The sequence below is a fragment of the Alligator sinensis genome, unplaced genomic scaffold (assembly GCF_000455745.1).
Source record: "Alligator sinensis unplaced genomic scaffold, ASM45574v1 scaffold285_2, whole genome shotgun sequence".
Lineage (NCBI taxonomy): Eukaryota > Metazoa > Chordata > Crocodylia > Alligatoridae > Alligator > Alligator sinensis.
In genome coordinates this window covers 1,036,072-1,054,892 of record NW_005842384.1, presented here as the reverse complement: position 1 = coordinate 1,054,892, position 18,821 = coordinate 1,036,072, and the positions used below count along the sequence as shown (strand labels likewise).

Genomic DNA, 18,821 nt, shown 5'->3' with positions numbered 1-18,821 from the left:
GGGAATATCTGAAAGCTCGTGGCGCACGGGCCAAGTCCCGGAGGACTGGAAAAGGGCCAACGTGGTCCCCATTTTCAAAAAGGGGAGGAAGGAGGACCCGGGCAACTATAGGCCAGTCAGTCTCACCTCCATCCTAGGCAAAGTCCTAGTGGACTCCAAGACGAACATGAGTCGGCTGGAGGGTCGCACCCAGAGAGTCGTGGTAGATGGGCCGGTTTCGACCTGGAAGGGTGTGGGAAGTCCTAGTGGACTCCAAGATGAACATGAGTCGGCAGTGTGACGGAGCCATAAGAAAAGCCAATGGCACTTTATCGTGCATCAGCAGATGCATGATGAATAGGTCCAAGGAGGTGATACTTCCCCTCTATCGGGCGATGATCTATTGAGGTCCCTTCCGACCCTAACATCTATGAATCTATGACACATCCAGATGAGGACATACATGCAGGGATGTGCATTTCCTGCATCACAAATAGTTATTTGTTCTGCTTTTTGCCCCATGGAATGTCCCTTTGTACACATGGCAAGTTGTCCCAGGTGGAGTAGGAGAGGCTGGGGCCAGCACTTGTATTGGCCCCAGCAGCCTTACCTGGGGCCCTGGGGGCCTCCTGGGGCAGCAGCAGCATTGATCCGGCAGCACAGAGCCTGGCTGGCAGCCAGAGCATGGCTTTGGACAGCCAGGATCTCCCAGTGTCAAATTTTGGCGCTGTGCTGCAAATTAGCAGTGCAGCAAACGGGTGCATATGTGCTGCATACACTTTGTGGTGCCTCAAACACCTCTGAGGTGCCACACATTGTGCACGCTCATCTGGACATGCCCATAAATACCATTTTGCCACTATATACCTGCCACCTACTTAACCTAAGCAACTAGATCCTACTTCATTTTCCCTTTAAAGAGTCATCATTGTGACTCTTGCACAGGATCAATACTTTGGAGACCTGTATCTTGGGCTTCACTCTGCCAAGGAGTTCCTTCATCTCTTAATCAATCTGAAATCCATTCCCAATAGTACCTTACTTCACAGTGGCATTAGGAAGTTAAAAGCACTGATCTGTAAAGAGCACGTAGAGATCTTAAGGTGCTATGTAAATCCTTGAACAAAAAAACCTATTCATTTGCTTATTCCCCACTTTCAAACGTAGGCCCTAGTTTAACAAAGCATACAAGTTAATGTTTAAGTTGAAGTAGGTGAACAACCAAAAGGTTTAACATTTTTTGAGGGATTGGAGTCATAATTCCCTGACACCAGGTATTGGAAATACTCCCTATGGCAGCAAACATCTAAAATCTTTTGTGGATGTAGCTAAATAGGATGGAAGTAGCACTTGAAGTTTAAGATTTTCTCAAATTCATGGTTTCCAGGTAACATCAGTTAAATTTTTGTGAAATTTTTCATGGCCATACCTATCCCATAAGAAGTACTCTCAAAGTGAAACAAGGAGTTTCTTAGTTTCCTTTAACTCTATTTCTATAAATGTATTAATTAATATTAATGTGCAGCCAAATTCCCAGGTTTTTTGATATTGGGGGTGTGGGTTTGTAAAAATATAACATTCTATTAACTTCCCTCTTGCAAGCTACTAATAGAGATTCTTGATCTCCTCTCCAATTTAATAATTATTTTTCTGGGATTGATACTTGCTGTTCCAAACACATTCATCATTAAAAATTAAAGTTTCATTTGTTTTGGCTTTCATTTAGCTTTCAGCACAATCTCTGTAACAAGATTAGCTGGGACAGTGCTGAGAAGAACATTAACATTGCTTTTTAAGGGTATGTTTTAAGGGTATGAGTGAGCTGTTTGTTTTCCTTTGAACATAGTGGCCCTGACATGCAGCCAAATATTTTGCAGTAGGACCTCAGCAGGTATGTTCACTTTGTTATTTACATTCTGAAAGACTGTTTCATTTCCTCATCACAGGGAAAAACAGCAATGTATATTTCTCAGGAATAAATAAGCTACAGGAAACTATAGGAGGAGTTTAGGAAACAAGGGCATATTTGTATTCCAGTAACCTATACAAGTGTTAGATAATGAAAGGAACAGAAAAAAAATCTGTGGGGCATTCACAAGAAAGGAGAAAGAGCAGAGGACGGTGCTCAGTGCTTTCCCCAGAATCAGCCAGCAACCCAGGCACTGTACAGTATGTTATAAAAATGCAACAGCAGGAGCTTGCCAGAGAAGGAAATATGGCTACAAGTCTCTTTCTGCTTACCCACTTAATACAGTGAGAAGTAATGCTGATCACTTATATCCAATGCAAACTCCACCCCTCATTCCAGCATATTTGCTCTGCTCTCAAAATACTGTCCATCTTACCTGCACCAGTTGGAGTGCAGTAGGTGGCTACATAGAATCTCATATCCATACCTGAGGTCTGAAAAGGCTGCAAAAGTAATTATTGTAATTTAAGTGGACAGAAGCTGGGACAGAATGCAGCCCAGTGATTATGGAAGATGAGAACAGCAGCAAAGTGAGTTATCCAAATGTTCTTGATCAAGGATAAATCAAAGGAAATTCTCTTCCTCCAATGCTACATATACACGTATTTTTCCATTTATGTTTAATGCACTGAGAAATGCTTTTGAATTGGACAAACATTAACAAAAGTCAGTATTATTAAACTGTACTGGGAGGATGCTGTCAAGACTGTACAGCTGTGGTAGCTGACTTTTAAGGCTCTTAATATCTCTGGTTCAAATTCAGCACAGCTTTTGGGAATAGAAACATTAAGGTGGGGTAAAAAGCAGAGTGCCATAAATTTTGGAGACATCTGTTTATATCACATACTATTCTTAAACCTAATTTTAAATCTCAGGCTCAAATCTATAATTCAATTTCTTTTCTATTTTTCTTGTATGGGTTTTCTGAGTAAACGTTAGTGTTGCTGAAGGCAAGCTTCTCTGAGTAACAATGGCAATGTACTGTTTTTTCATATTTTTTATTCTTCTCTAATAAAGAAAATATACAAGGGAATTAAACTGGAAGTGCCAACCACATTTTCACCTAAAGAAGATAAAAGTGAAGATGTTGGAGATGAAAAAGTTTGTGTAAAAATTGGGAATGTTCCTAACAGAGCTTGCTTTTCAGACCTAGAGCTACTTCATATGTAAGCAGCTGCTGAAGCTACTAAGAGCATGCTCACTGAGGGCTGCTAGAGAGATAGTTTTGTATGAACTGGGCTATAAAAGAGATAGAAGTCTTGTCTACATTGTGGCAACAGCGTGTCCTGGCCAGGCTGTTCCCAAAAACACCCTGCCCACGTATCCACAGGTACACTCTGAACTCTGAAATACACTCGGTCTCCAAACTCTGAAATACATTTGGCTAGTGGCATATTTCTGGGTTTGGAGTATGCAAATAGGAGTGGATGGCTGGGGCATACTTGGAAATGTCCTACCTAGTGTAGGCTGCTGCTACATATGCAAAATGCAATATATATTTTTTTGGTCTGGAAATGTGAAAATGTTCTGCTATTCATCATTTATCTGCTACAAGAAATTCTAAAAAATGAACACCATTACCCATACAACTGACATGTAGGGAAGAATTTCAAGGAAGGGAGTGATGTATACAAGTCATAACCTCCATCCCCATAACTCATGGCAGCAACTAGACACAGTCCTTTTTGATAGCACTGGATAGCTTTGACAGGTCACTGCTGGTAGATATTAGAATTATATCAGACTACAATAACTTTCTTTAAAAAATAAACCAAAGGCCCTGAAATTTTTTTTGTTAATGTTTTATAACTGGATGCATATTCACAATGAATACTTGACATATATTGTTTCTGTCTTTCACATATCTAAATATTTAATTTAAAATGAAATGTAGCAACAAGACAAAGCTAAATTGAAAGCTACAAGAAACTTGCTTCACTATTCTCCCACATCCAGCCACCTCCCATCAGACGCAATTCCTGACTTTCTTTTTGGGCAGCACTGGCTTTGAAGAGGTTGAACATGTCTCTGTAGCTATGTAAGGGCAAGAAAAGATTAGAGGAAAGCTGTAGCAAGTCTTTTGATGCAACTTTATCTGTGGCTTTACTATGAGCCATAATACCAAAGCCAAACTTCAGCTCAGGGTACACCGAGTTCATAACTTTACTATTGCTTCTTCAGTATTTGCAGCTTTGCTGCTGATTCTATGCTTCATTATTCACAACTAATTACATTTGAAGTCTACATGAATCCACTTTACCTACTATTACCTAATATTTTAAGTGGTTAAATTTTATAAATGTAAATCATAATAATTTCTGAACCTCCTATGTGCCACTGCTAGTTGTCCCCAGGGAACGCACGTTCCCATCTGTGGGGATGCACCCTTTATGTTCTACTGCTGCCACTTCTCCCGGTCCTGGGAAAACAGAAGCTCCTCCCTGCTTGCTGCTATCTGAACACATACAAAGTACTGATGCAACTTGTAAGATAAGATATTCAATTGTCAGTCCCTCTGGCTAGTATCACAGATTATCCCTTTCATAATATTATGAAGAAATCAGAGGACAATTGCAGAATAAGACCTCAGATCCCTAACACAGAGTTTGAAATTGAGCATGTCTTTCTTTGGTACTCTGCACTGCTCTAACATTCTCTCCAGAGGAGGGAGATATCCAGAATTTCAAAGGATACTGCCAGGAAAGATCTACAAATGATTGTGAGTCAATGACTTAAATACAATCCCAATTTGAGTCTGATATTTTTTTTTCTTGACCTAACTTGCCTGAGCAGCTGGCCATAAAATGGTAATCAGCTCAGGGTTTTCCAGGCCAAATCAGAGGTTGCTTCATATGTGATGAACCACTCATGTCTAATTGAGATTCCAGCTTTGGATTTTGAGACAGCTGGAAACTTTTAAGTACTGGCGCTCCTTAAAACTTTATTTGGACTGAGTGAAACTGCATCAGCTTAGAAGAAGATAAAAAAAATCTGAAGGACTTTAAAGCTCACTCAGAGAAAACTAATGATATTTTTACCAACACAGCGTGAGCACAGTCAGCAAAATTTGTCTGAGAACCTAAATTAGTAATCTGTGTTAGAACCTGACACAGGCCTCACATTATTCTCATGTAAATTTTCTTACAGACACTGGGTGTAGCTACACATGTGCTTTACTGCAGAGTAGACTAATGAGCTACACAGTAAAGCAACACTGTCCACACACCTGCCAGTATTAGAGTGCAATAAACTAATCAACTTTGCCATAAGGTAATACTGTTGGGGACAGTACTATCTTACATTAGAGTAAGTAACTGCACTGAAACACATGTAGACGGTGACAGGGCTGGTTGGGGTACAAGAGTGCTAAAGCAAAGGGGCTGCCTACTGCCTAGCCACACAGCTCCACACTCTCAGCACCCTCATGCCACAGCCAGCTCCTCTGACACTCAGCGCTGCCACCTGGAGCTCAGGGCTGGCTCCCCCCTTGTCCCCTGCCAGCCTGGGCCTGCTCCACCCCGGCTCAAATTGCTGCTGTCCTGGAAGCATGTATAGATGCTGCACCTGGGAGAAGTTTCCTCTGGCTCAAACGGCTCCAAAGTTTATCGTGTTGTGTTAATTGCGTATGTAGATGCACCCACAGAGTAATATTTAAGAGCACAGATTAGAGTTTTCAAAAACAGAAGCCTAATGTTATATTCCTAACTCCATTTATTAGCACTTCAGTGTGTGACCAATATTTTGAAACATGGCCTAATTCAGCAGGCCTATATATTTAAAATTTTGGACAATATTTCTCAGGAAACCTGACTCAGTTCCTTCTCTGTTCTTGGCTGAAATCAGACGTTGTATATGAATTTGTCCATACAAAACGTAGAAAAATTCATTACGAACATTTAATTTTGTTGCGTTCACAAGTTGGTATGGATTCAGAAGCATTTTAAAAAAAAAAAAACCCCCCCCCCCCCCCCAAAAAAAAAAAACAACCCCCACAAACAAACAAAAAAAATTGAAAAACCAAAACAAAATCCAGTCTGCTGCTAATGTTCACTTACACGAGAATAGATACGGTTCATTATTCCTAGTGGAGTGACTCTAATAAAAGTTTAGTGGATGAAGCACGGCAGCTAAATTAACATTTATCAAAAGGAAAGCTTCACAAACTCGTGTTGTGGTTGATACAGTTTGCCACTTACATCTGTGATCATTTTCCCTCTGGTCTTGTTTCTTTCCCTGTGGTTGGCCCGTTTCTGTTTCTGCTGCAAAACTCGTTCCCTGGTGGTACGATATTCCAGAGCGAATTCACTAATAACTTTGCAGAATTTATTAATGTTGACTTCACGGATCGCGTAGGGAGGGTGGCCCATAAACAATAAAAATGAGTGGAACCTAGAAAGCAAAATGAATCAAAATTTTGAAAAAGCTTCCTAATAAAGATTCTAATGATGAAATAAAAACAACTTTTAACATTTCCATGACAATCAATTTCACTTGATCCCCTTATTGTTTTATGAGCTCTTCTCATTTGTTTCCCCATGCTGCAAAGTTTTCATGGATGCCTTAAAATATTACTGGCATGGTTTATAATTAAAAACATATCACAAATAAAGACTAGTTGATGATCACTTCATCTCAGCTCAGTTTCCCATGCTGATAAAGGACATAAGATGTTTACAAAATCCTATTCATTTTATGTTACTCATTTGGCATATGAATTAACAATTTCATTTCAGTTATTGAACAAAATATTTATTATGTTTAAACTCCACTTGTTTGTATTAAGCAACTTCAAAGAGACTATTAGGATGTTGGGGAAAGTCTAGACAAGACGAATTAAGATTTACAGACTAGAAGCACAGGAAGAAAAGTATTTCTAGTTCATCAAAATGACCAGAAATGTTGTAATATCCAAATACTTCAGCTCAGGGTACACTGAGTTCATAGCTTTACTATTGCTTCTTCAGTATTTCCAGCTTTGCTGCTGGTTCTTCTGTGCGTCATTATTTACAACTAATTAAATTTCAGGTCTACATGAATCCACTGTACCTACCTTCATGCTAATAAAAATAATCATAACAGTGGAATTGAACTATGTGATTAAATGGAAGAAATATTTTGGACAGGACTAGCAATATTTTAACAGGGTGGCCAGTCCCCTTAAGAGGGGGCAGCCAGCCCTCGTGAGTAGCTGTGGGTATGGGGAGGTTACTGAGAAAGGAGTGGCTCACTGGGAGCTTAAAAACCCCAGAGATGAGAGCATTGGGATAGCAAACTGTAACATGAGAACAATGTGAGAGGAAGATGGGCTGAACTACTGCTGTGCAAGGGCCAGAGCCAAAAGGGACCCTCCCAGTGTCCGGGACAGGACAACCAGGTTTTTGTTTGCTTGTCTTGTTTGGTTGAAGACTACTGATTGGCATGAACTAGCTGAGGAGATCTTCTGAGAGCAAGAGTCTTCTTGGAGAAGCCCACAGGCGAGGTGACCCACTTACAAATATATTATTGAAAATATCAAGTATGGGGATGAATCCACTATTATCTTATTACAATATATGTGATACATCCAAATGAAAGTTGTGATTTCAACATTCCTTAGCTGCATCTTGGGTACAATTTACCTAGGGGTGGACAAGAATTCGTTAAGAAGAAAATAGGCTGGATCTACACCTTTGATTTGTTCATTCACAAGTTTAAGACTGTTCAAATTCCAGAGCAGAGTTAAAACCCATAGATTCTATGTGTATGCAGTATACAAATACATTACCTGCATATAGCTGGTATCATCTGGGTCAGCTTATAAAACTAAATTTAGAATTATTATGTTAGCATGGCCATCTTAGAGTACTTTAACTAGAATGTAATGCCAATTATTCAAATGGGATGAAACAGTAATTCTTAAAGAAAGAAAAGGCATGATTGCGTCTTTTGGAATGCAAACGTGAGACACCTGTTTATGGATAGAGTACAGGTCTTTGTGCATTATTAATTGCAAAGATATGTACAGTAGCTATTCCAAAGATAGAAGTCCTTATTCAACCTTTTCTATGGCAAATGCCTCATTAAAGATGAAAAAGATTTGTCTTCATAGAAACTTCAGTATTTTGCCAGAGGTATTTTGCCCTATGCTTGTCTAGCCAATCTCCCCCCACAAAAGGTATTTGCTAAAAAGTAGTAAATGCATAATTATCTTCCCAGCATTTTCCACTTGTGAAATCTTGGCCTAATGCAGTGCCAGGCATTTACAAGTGCCCCAGAAATCAAGCAAAGAGAAAATAATTGCTGATTTTGTTGCTTTTACTCAGCAGAAATTCAATATTTGGTAGAATTCAGGAAATATTTGGAACAAATGAGCATCTCTTATCAAGCCTTCATAACAGATATCTTGGTCAATGCGCTTGTGAGAATGTGTCTTATAGAGAGTTTTAAATAAATCACTGATGTTCCCACCAATGCCCTACTGCTGTACCTGTTAATTATTCTTCTATGAACAATCTTGAGAATTATGATTCTTTCTGCACAGTCTTTAAGAAACTCAGACATTTTTTGCTTCAGCACTGGCTTCATTTCATGCTTTGCTATGGCCTTGAGATGATCCCATGATGCTTTGCACCTTCTTTCCATCTGGCATAAGTTGTCCTGAAGTTGTTCAAAATCAACCTGAAAACAAATGAAAATTTCAGCTATTTTTACCCCAAAACTTACAACACTGACCTTGGGCATCTAAAATGTATAGCCAAGATACAAAAAGTGACTGAGGTAGTACTGCTTAATTATTAACACATATCCTGTTTCCTACCATCCTGTAGGCATGTGAAGAAGAAATGACTGTACTTGTTTTTGCTATACAGACCCTATAGTCAGATCCTGTTCCACATGCTAGGCATGTCTACATGAGACTTTTACTGCAGAGCTAATTAGCTCTGCAGTAAATATTGTGCATTTACACGTGCAGAGCTATTAGGCTGCAGCAAACTAATAAACTCTGCAGCAAGTTAGTACTTGTAAATACAAGTACTATCCTGCTGTGGAATTTTTTACTTTGCAGCACCGCATGTGTAGATGCAGAACAGGGCACAATTGTGCCCGGTCAGCTCAGGCAGCAGGGGGCCACACTCCTGTCTGCTGCCAAGCCACATGGCTGACCGCTTTATTGGTGGTGCACACTGGGGTTGGGTGGAGAGTCTGTTGTTAGGTTGGAGGAAAGAAGGGGGTCTGTTGTTGGGAGGGAGGGAAGGAGCAGGGTCTATGGTTCTTGGGGTTGTACTGTGAGCTTGGGGCCTGTGGGTGGTTGCCCAGGCACCCTATTGTAGGGGATGGAGGAGGAAGTGGTCAATGACCGCCTTGTGGACACGGTGCCCTGGCCACCACGCCAGAGGGGGAGCACAAGGAGCATCCATGACATGCCAGGCACAGTCTCCCAGGACAGCATTCTGGAGGCCTATGTCAGCAGGCTGCAGACTGCTTGAGGTCACAGAAGCATATGGCTGGGGATCAAATGATGGGGTAACCTTTGACAGTGTGGGTCTAGCATCTGAGTATCTGTAGCCAGAGCCTGGAGCTCCCCCAGCTGCTGCAGGGGGCAGAGCAGGGTAGGAGCAGACCTGGCCTAAACTGCTCTGCCCTGGTTCAATTTGCTGTTGTTCTGGACACACGTGTAGATGCTGCACCCAGGAATAGTTTACTGCAGAGCAAAATGCTCCGTAGTTTATTCAGCTGCATTAATTGCATGTGTAGATGCACCCGGTGGGTAGCAGACTAAGGTGCTTAAGTGCAATTCTATTCTACCCTGTTAAAGTCCCTGAAAAACTATCAACAGAAAAGGTGGATGGGTTGTTTTCTTTGCTGCTTTTTTGTCACACAGTCTTATGGGGCAGATGATATTATTATTACAAAAGTTGTTGCATTAATCAATTTCCAGGGATTTGAACAGGGTGCAATCATCTACTTACACACCAAATAGGTGGAATAGAATTTGCTCTCTACTATCAAAAGAATTGAAAATATCTTAAATTTCTGCACAGCTCCTATAAAGGGATGTAGTAAAGTCTCCTGTTTGCAGTCAACAGTGCATACAACATGAAACACAGTTTCCTGAACCTGGAAAGCACATGGACATAGCCATTTCTCCATGTATGGTTTTATTGAAAGGTGATGTTCTAAAGTAAATTGTCTGTCACATGCCAGAACTATATGTTTTATCTTAGGGAAGTGTTATCCCAGCACAAACCTGCATCTCTAGGGATACTATATAACACCATTAGCTAGGAACAAAATCATCATCACAGGTTTCAAAGTATATGCTAATACAGTTAAGATAAATTATGATATCCTCCAGTAACATTTATCAGGAGGGAAGCCAATAAATTCCACAAGTAGGTGAGCGGGAGGTTGCCATTTACTCATAAACCAAAAAAAGGTGTTCGAATTGCTCTGGTCTACCAAAGCCACTTTGGATACATTACTAAAACAAGGGCAGTATGTAGCACTGGCCAGCCACTGTACAAGCCATGCATACAACAAATGGAAAATGTATAAATGCCCAACTTATTCTCCTTGCATTCCCCAGGAAAAAGGAATTTATTTGCAAATACCACTTCAAAGCAGAAATAAGCCCAAGTCATAAAATACAGATTTAGACTCAGATTCCAAACACCTCAGAGTTTGAGGATGCTGGAGTCTGGTATTTTGGTCCATTTTTCACTGCAAAAGGGAAAAACAGAGCTTAACAAGGGTCGGGGGGAGGGGTTCTCTTTGCATGCAGGATAGGAAAAAGCTGCAGCTAGTTGTGTATTCTTTTCAACTTTTCCTATTCTGATCTATCCCTTGGTAGTGTAATTATTTATTGTTAATTGCCTTTGTCATGAAGGAAAAGTACAGCACCACAATACTGCTGTTAGCCTAAAGGCAATTAGCCTACTGCAGCTAGCCTGAAGAAACTGGCCCTGGATACACACTCCCTTTTCACACCCAATTTAAGTTTGGGATTAGGATCTGAACCTTCCAAACTCAGTCCTCTCTAATGTAGCACGTTTACTCACATACACTCCCCCCACCCCAGAAATCAACCCTTTGAAATTAGGGTGTATGCCTTAAGGGAGGAAGCTGATTTTTCTTCATTGGACTAGAAGTGGGAAGACCTTGTTGCAAGATGCCTGCCATGTCTCTCCCTCACTGTTAACCCTCTCACAGCCACAGCTGCTGTAGTCAGGATTTCCTTCAGTCACTCATGACTGGAAAAATCATTTTTTTTCATTCTGCTGTCCAAAAAAAGAAGGTGTGTGTCTTATTGGGGGGGGGGGGGCAGAGGAGAGGAGGGGGGAAGGGGGTATGGCATGCAAGAAAAAACTGTAAATGGGTCTCATTCCAAGATTTTGTATTTAATGCATGCTTGACCCCAGTTCCAATTACAGTATTTCATATATATGAAATTCCCAGCTATATCCAGAACCTAGTGCTTAAGACCTGCACAAAATGAGGATAGCCATAAGAAATGTATTACTGAAAACTTCCTGATATAACCTGGCAGTGATTTGATTTATTGTTGCCTTGTTTCAAAAAGTGATGATTTTTCCCTTTTTGCAAGGAAGTAAAAGCATCCTTTGACTTATTCTGTGGGCAAGGGAGCTGTGTGCGTGCGGTTATGTTTTTGTTAGTGTGCCAATGCCTATTACTTTTTAAAGTCCTTTTCAGATCAGTATTTTGACTGTTGGTGGTAAACGTATCCTTGCTTTCTACATACCATCAATGTAAAGTGCACATGGCAGACAAAGATACCATTATTGTGAGTAGAAAATTGGATCCAAGAACAAGCATTTCTATGGGTCAGCAAATAATTTTCTGGAAGGAAGCAGAATTTTCTGCAGGAAGCAGAAGCCAGATGAGGGAGGAGGAGCCCTGTAACAGGGGGCCTGCTCGGGGCCGATGTCTGTGGCCCGCCCACCTGTTCTTGGGCCAACCACCCGCCTTCTTGCCCGCCATGCCTTGATGTTGATTGATTAATTAATAGATGTCAATTAAGTGGGAGGATACCCATTTTGCTGCCCCGATTCCAGGGGGCGCTCTCTGCGGCTCCTTTCCTCCGCTACACCGCAGCCCAAGCCTCGCAGATGGCATCTAGGTGTTCTCGTTATCACCGGCGCCCACACTGGGCCCCAGAATCCTCCTAACAGGACCCCTCCATGATCCATCCATTCAGGCAGCCTCTCCGCCTTCATTCAGGCTACCTAGCTCCCTGAAACTATTTTCCCCTCTTGGGTGTGGTCCCCCCAGGACCTCTGGCTACCAGCCCTGGCCCACCTCCAGGCCAGTCAGGACCCCAGGCCCCCGGCTCTTGGGTGTCCCTCAGGGTGGGCCCCTGGCCCTTTTGACCATCCTAGTCCTGGCCCCAGCATGGGCCAATCAAGGGTACTCTCTTGATCAGGTTGAGTCTCTAGCCCTTCTCTCTCTCCTGGGGTCTGCCCTCTGGGCCCTACAAACACAGGGGTTACCCACCCAGTGGTGGGGGCTAGGGGTTAAGGCGCCCCAACCCGCCTTTCACCGGAGTGGTAACTAGCCTGGCATTTCCATGCGCCACTGAGAGCCCCACCAGGCCACCCACTCCCAGCAGGGTGCAGTTTTTAGGTCATGCCCAGGACCAGGAGCCTCCTGACCATCCCCTATAGCTCCTCCCTTACCTCCAGCTGTAGATCTCAGCAGCACTCTGGCCAGGCAATGTTGTTGTCTGTCCTCCAGCAGCCAAACTGCCCTGTTTATATAGACAGCCCTGACTCAAAATGGCTGCCCTCATCAGGCACCTGGTGGCTGCCAGCTCCAGGCCCTTAAAGTGGCACACACAGTGCCCTGCCACAAGCCCAAGGACCCTGGCAGCATCTGTGGGGGCAGTGGGGGGAATGATGACCAGGTGGGAGTCCACAGGCCCCAAATGAATACCCCCTGGGCCACAAATGAGATAGTTCTCATGTCCAGTATCCTCTCCTTAGTACGTTTGATGCTACACACCCTACTACTCAAGGGTTTAACTGAAGATGATTTTACACATCAAGTGATACACAGTAAAATACCTCTTTCCTTTAAGCATGTCTCACAGTCCAACTAATTCTGCATTCAGCCTTCCCACAGATTCTGCTAGCCCTGGCTGCTGGGACCTTGGACCCTTCTACAGCCAGGGAAAAATCCAAAGACCCTGCCCAGCTTACAAACAGCCCTCATAATATCTCCAGGACAACCTCCCCTGCCCATAAGCATTATTTGAATTGCTCATGAATATCTAGGATCTTCTTTGGAACATCCGGCATTTCTCTGCCTGACGGACCATTTCTCTCAGATTCCTTTTCTATACAGGAGTTGATTTCCCCATTGCAGGCAGACAATTGGAAACAATGGCCTGGCAGGATACATCCAGCCCATGGGCTGCAGTTTGCCCACCCCTGGGCTAAACCCAAGATCTATAAAACACTCAATATGTTATTCTGAGCCACTTATTGGGGCTTCCTTGACTATTCTAAACAGTAACATTTATATAATGTATAATTTCACAATCAAAAGCACAGTAACTAAATTATAATGATTTACCTAGGAATGTAGTATTTCTTCTACCCTTAAGAAGCCTATTACTATCCTGAGAATTCTTTTATTTCTTGGGCCTTTCAACATGCAGGGAAGTATAGCATGAGGTAAAGCTCACCAGAGCCCAGTTTTCCTTAATTATAAACTGCAGGTTCCACTGAAAACTGGCATTCAAATGGATTCATATGGCTCAGAGGTTTTTCCTGTAACTGAGTGGTTTAATAAGTCATTGAAACAAAGAAGCTATTTTGTGTCTTTATTGACAGCATTATTAGGATTTACTAAGTCACTGGGCCAAATTCTCAGTTGCTCTTTCCATGGTGCAGTTATTAATACCAGAGCAAAGTAAACAACAGAGGCCGCATCCAGACAAGCATGGCTGTGTAGTATGTGGCCCCGCAGACATGTCTGCGAGGCCACATACCACACATTTAGGTGCTCTCTGCGCTGCAATGCAGCAGCATTGGGAGTGGGGCGGGGGGGTGTCACCCTGGGAGATCCTAAGGTCAAAAAACCCTGCACAAAAAAAAGTGGGGCAGCACACACAGAGACAGCACACTGCCCAAAACTGGAACCTGGACAGCCAGAGCGATACTCTAGATGCTGGCCAGAGGCTGCTGGGGCCAGCCCAGTGCTGGCCCCAGCCTCCCCTACCCAACTTAGGGTAACCTGTCATGTGACAGAGGGCAAATGGCACAAGTGTCCTGCTGCTAGTTGTCCCCTGGGAAATAAACATCCACGCTAATGTGGACATGGCCAGAGAGGGCATACATTGATACTAAGTCAGAAAAAGAATGATTTACAACCAACTTGGCACTTACTGAACATGAAACTCAATGGCTACTCTGCCCAAATATAGTCTATTAGCTCTATGCATCATTATACTTCTTTAATATTAGTATTGGCTTGATTTGTGAGGTTAACAAGGTTTTATACTACATAAAGGAGGCAAAAAGGTGCATACAACAATTTGGGATCCAAGTGAACAAGAACAGATTCAATTGGTTTGATACAGAAGATATTATAGCTGAGAATTATTCATTATATTACATAAAACAAACAAAATACAACATACTACTTTCCTTTGTCCAGTTCAGTATATACAAGATTCCTAAGAGTGAAGAACAGGGCTTAGAAGGCCCTTCTCCCTGTCAATACTTTGGGATTTTTTTAACATTGTATTTAAAAAAAAAAATGAGTTCCATAATGGTAGGGAATGCGGATTGGTTTTCTTTTCTTTTTCTTCCTTTTTTTTTTTAAAAGGGAAACGTACCATTTCTCCTTCCAGATGGAAGACTGCACAGTGTCTAACATAGCATTTAAGCATTTAGCTAGGTTTCTCATTAAATTGTGGTTCCACAAAAGTAAGGAAAAGGAGGTTCGGAGAGATCTGCTGTAACATAAAAGTGTTTTATAATTATGCTGCACTGAACAAAGAAATGAGAAAGATGGTCATTTTAAAATTGCCATTACAGTTCTATCCCTGAATAGCAAAAAGAAGTATGGGGTGGGCAGCCACAGTGATTTTGAAGAACATGGAAATTTATGTTCAGCTTACTTTTTGCATCAGTTTTACTGACATGCACATGAAAAGCAAAAGTCAGGATGCTATTACCTAATATCACCTAAAACTATCAGCTTAAAAATGAATCTGTTTTCCAAAGAATATAGCAACACACTCTTTAAATCTTGTTAAGCAAAATAAGATGATTTCACATTAGAATACTGTGAAATATCTATTTATTTTTCTTTGTAAACCAATTAAAACAAAAGAAACATCCCAATAGATCAGATATAGGTCTGATGCATACTTTCTATATTGAGCCAGATTCATCCACATCCACAGACACATCAAATGATAATACCTCAGACTAATTCTCATACAGTTTTTGTTACACCTTCAGCCAAACATCAATACTGAATGTTCTCAGACACTCCTAACCATAGCTCAGTGCCAGAGGGACACCACCAAAATGGAGTCCAAAGATAAATCCCAGTTGGTACAAATCCAAAGCTAACACAAATCGTAATTCCCTAATCAACAGCTTCTGTAAATCAGAAACTCCAATGACCAACTAACATTCAATTTTATTTTCCAGTCCAAGCCATCAGAACAATTTCTTGCTTGAGATCAACATTTTGGGCCCCACACTTTAAGAAAGATGTGGGCAGTTTGGAAGGGGTCCAGTGGAGAACAACAAAAATGATCAGAGTCCCTCAAAAACATGATTTATGAGGAAAGGTTGAAAGAGCTAGGATTATTTAGTCCAGAAAAGAGAAGACTGAGGGGGAATTCGATAACAGCCTTCAAATACCTGAAGAGCTTTCAAAATCACATCCTGCATCTTTTTTGTAGGTCACTATAACTTCTGGTGTATGTTCTGAGTAACCCTACATAGTTTTCCAATAGTTAACAATTATCATTTATTGCCACAATCTGGGTCTTCAACCTTTGTTGTTATACTAATGAAAATATTGGCTCCAGACATTTTCTAAAGAAGACCGTAACCTTTGCATTTTTGCCTCTATTTCTTTCAGTGTTATTAACTATACAATCAGCACCTGTACAAATGACATATTTCATTTTAATTTCATAATGCAATAATAATGACATATAGTTGAACAGACACAGAGACGCAAGGAATCTCTCTTCATTTACACAGTTTCTGTTCTACAGCGGATCACAGTTGGAGATGTTTATAGTTTAGGTTAGACAGGTCATTTCCACTATATTATAGGGATGAGTTTGGATGTGGAACATGGAATTCTCTTCTTTCTGCTTTGGCTCAGAGCCCAGGGGAGTTCTGAGAACTGATGGAGTCACAAATGAGTCTATAATGCTCACAGAGCAAGCAGATTATTATACCAAATGTTACTTAAGCATGTCACTGCAGTACATGATAGGCACTTTCAATTTTTCTGCTAGCTACCCTCCTGCTTATATTTCCATCTGTGAAGATTCTATTCCACAAAATATACCAACATTGCCTTCTGAATTTTGTAGCTTAGGAATCTGCATATAATGCACCACAGGATTCACTACATATAATTAAGAGTAAATAAAGAAGAAGGTGGGATGTAGTTAGTTATTAGACTATGTTTGCTAAAATAGAAGGTAGGGGCACCACTACGTAAATAAATGCTTTTGCCTGCGATTTCTGCTTTATTAGTAATGTAAACAAGAGTCCTGCAGTAAAATTGGGGGAGAAAAACAGGCAGGTTCTTTGGATAGATGTGATATCTTTTATTAGACCAACTAAATAGTTGGGGAAAAGTTCTTTGCAAGCTTTTGGGCACAAACACCCTTTTTCAAGCACCAGGAGACTCTGCTTTTATTCTGAGTTCTGAAGAAGGGTGTTTGTGCCCAAAAGGTTGCAAATATTTTTTTTCCAACCATTTAGTTGGTCTAATAAAAGATATCACATCTACCCAAAGAACCTTGCCTGCCAATGTCTTTAGACCAACAACCCTACAACATGGGAGAAAACCAAGCAGATTAATTCCAACAATAAAGTTTCTTTTACAAGGAATAAGTGCATGTGTTTTCCTTTGAGGGAAAAGAGCCCTGTGACTCTGTGGGCTCTAGTACGCATGCGTGGCGCCTGCTCTGACACACTGGTAATCCAGCACATCAGAGCAGGCTCAATTAATTGAGTGTGCTGGAGCACAGAAATCAATGTGCTCCGGCAACCTTCCATGTCATGTGTATCAGTGTCCTGGTGCATTTCAATGCTGAAAAAATGGTGGCAGGGTGCTTTGAAATACAAGACGTTTGATGAGCTTTAGTTCAAAGCACCCCGCTGCCATTTTTTCAGCATGGGGACACTAATACATGTGACGCGTTGACACTTTAAATTAGCGTGACTTGCTAATTAAAATGTCTAGTGCCATGTCCCACAGCACATGTAAAAACGTCCTATATTATTAAAGTTCCTTACCCAAAAGGCATGGTTGTATAAGTAACAGTAGCCAAAAGTAGGACACAACTTATGACTGATGAGAAAGGTAACATGAGACTGTCACAGTCTGTTGCCCCAGAAAGATCTGAATTACGGTACATGTTAATAGTTCAACTAAAAACAGCAGATAGATAGATATCGTCAACTTCTGGGGACACAATTTGGTCAAATTCAATCTAGGAGAATATTTCTGAGGACACAAGGGGCAAAGTCTTCCTGAAAATCCTTCATGTTTATGTGCCTAATTCCCATATGGGCATTTGAAAATATCCCGCAAAACTTCTGCAACAAAGAGCATCGTTTGGCTATATGAAGTCAATGCTGATTAGGTTTAAATGGATGTAGCATAACTAGATCTAATGTTTCACCAGTATCTGAAATCAGAAGAAAGACACCATAACACTGTATATTCCCATAGTCCAGGTTTGGATAATTATATCACTTGAGTTTCAGAGCAAAGAATGAAAAGGAATGAGCTGACACCCTGGTAGATTAAGGACAATGGAAAGGAGAAAGTTGGATGACTCAAGGATTTCATAACAAGAATGGAATGCCACTTTCACTTAAGCCACTGACTGTAATCTGGTACAACAGGGAACAGAAATCATCATCATTTAGTAGGTTTCACTGGCACACAGGAGGGGAGACAGAAGTCTTGGTCTAAGTTTTAGTGGAAAGGCAAAATGAGTATTTTGCTCCCAGTGGTAGCATATGAATAAACAGTTACTAATGGTCATAAAAATAACCAGGGTGTATGCCCATATAGTAGAAAAATAGACAATGTAGGTCCATGGCATACTGACACAGCTTTCTTCAGTGAGAGTCACAGGAGTGCATCCAGAGGAAAGATCAAGTCAGCTGTAAAGTGGCAGTCATGAAATTACAGCAATGTGGGTCCCAGGTTTCAGAGATGAACACATTTCTATATGGACAGTTCTCATAAAAGGTGTGTCCCAGGGGAGCTGGGACGCCAAAGAAACCCCGGGGCAGCAAGGAGGCTTACTTACCTCCCGCAGGTCTGGAAGAGCCAGGGGAGGTGCGCACGCCAAAGACGCCAGCGCGGGCAATCAGCCGGGCCTTTATCCGGCTGCGGCTGAGCAGCGGGGGCGGAGGACGCATCCCGGAGGGAATAAGGAGCAGCTCCGCCGGGACTGCGGGGCGGTTGCTGAGGGGAGACCCCGAGAGGGAATCCCAGTGTGGAGGAGAGCAACCGCTGCTCTCAGCCTCTCCGAGAGCGGGGGGCGGAGCCAGGGCAGGCTCCGAGGAAGCCGGCAACGCAACCGGCAGCAGGCTTGATTGCGGAGCCGGCTACAACGCCGGCGGGGGAAATGACGACGGGGGACACCCAA

General features: G+C 41.9%; 1 protein-coding gene across 15 annotated transcripts in view; it reads right to left on the bottom strand.

Annotated features, from left to right (window-relative positions):
- FHOD3 (formin homology 2 domain containing 3) overlaps positions 1-18,821 on the bottom strand; it is a 681,582-nt gene that overhangs the window by 43,891 nt on the left and 618,870 nt on the right. For all 15 annotated transcript variants that reach the window (XM_025210988.1, XM_025210991.1, XM_025210999.1 and 12 more), the window contains 2 exons: positions 8,415-8,605; positions 6,145-6,337 (listed from right to left, as the gene is read on the bottom strand). In XM_025210988.1, coding sequence (XP_025066773.1) covers positions 6,145-6,337; positions 8,415-8,605 — 384 coding nt within the window. The remainder of the gene's footprint in view (positions 1-6,144; positions 6,338-8,414; positions 8,606-18,821) is intronic.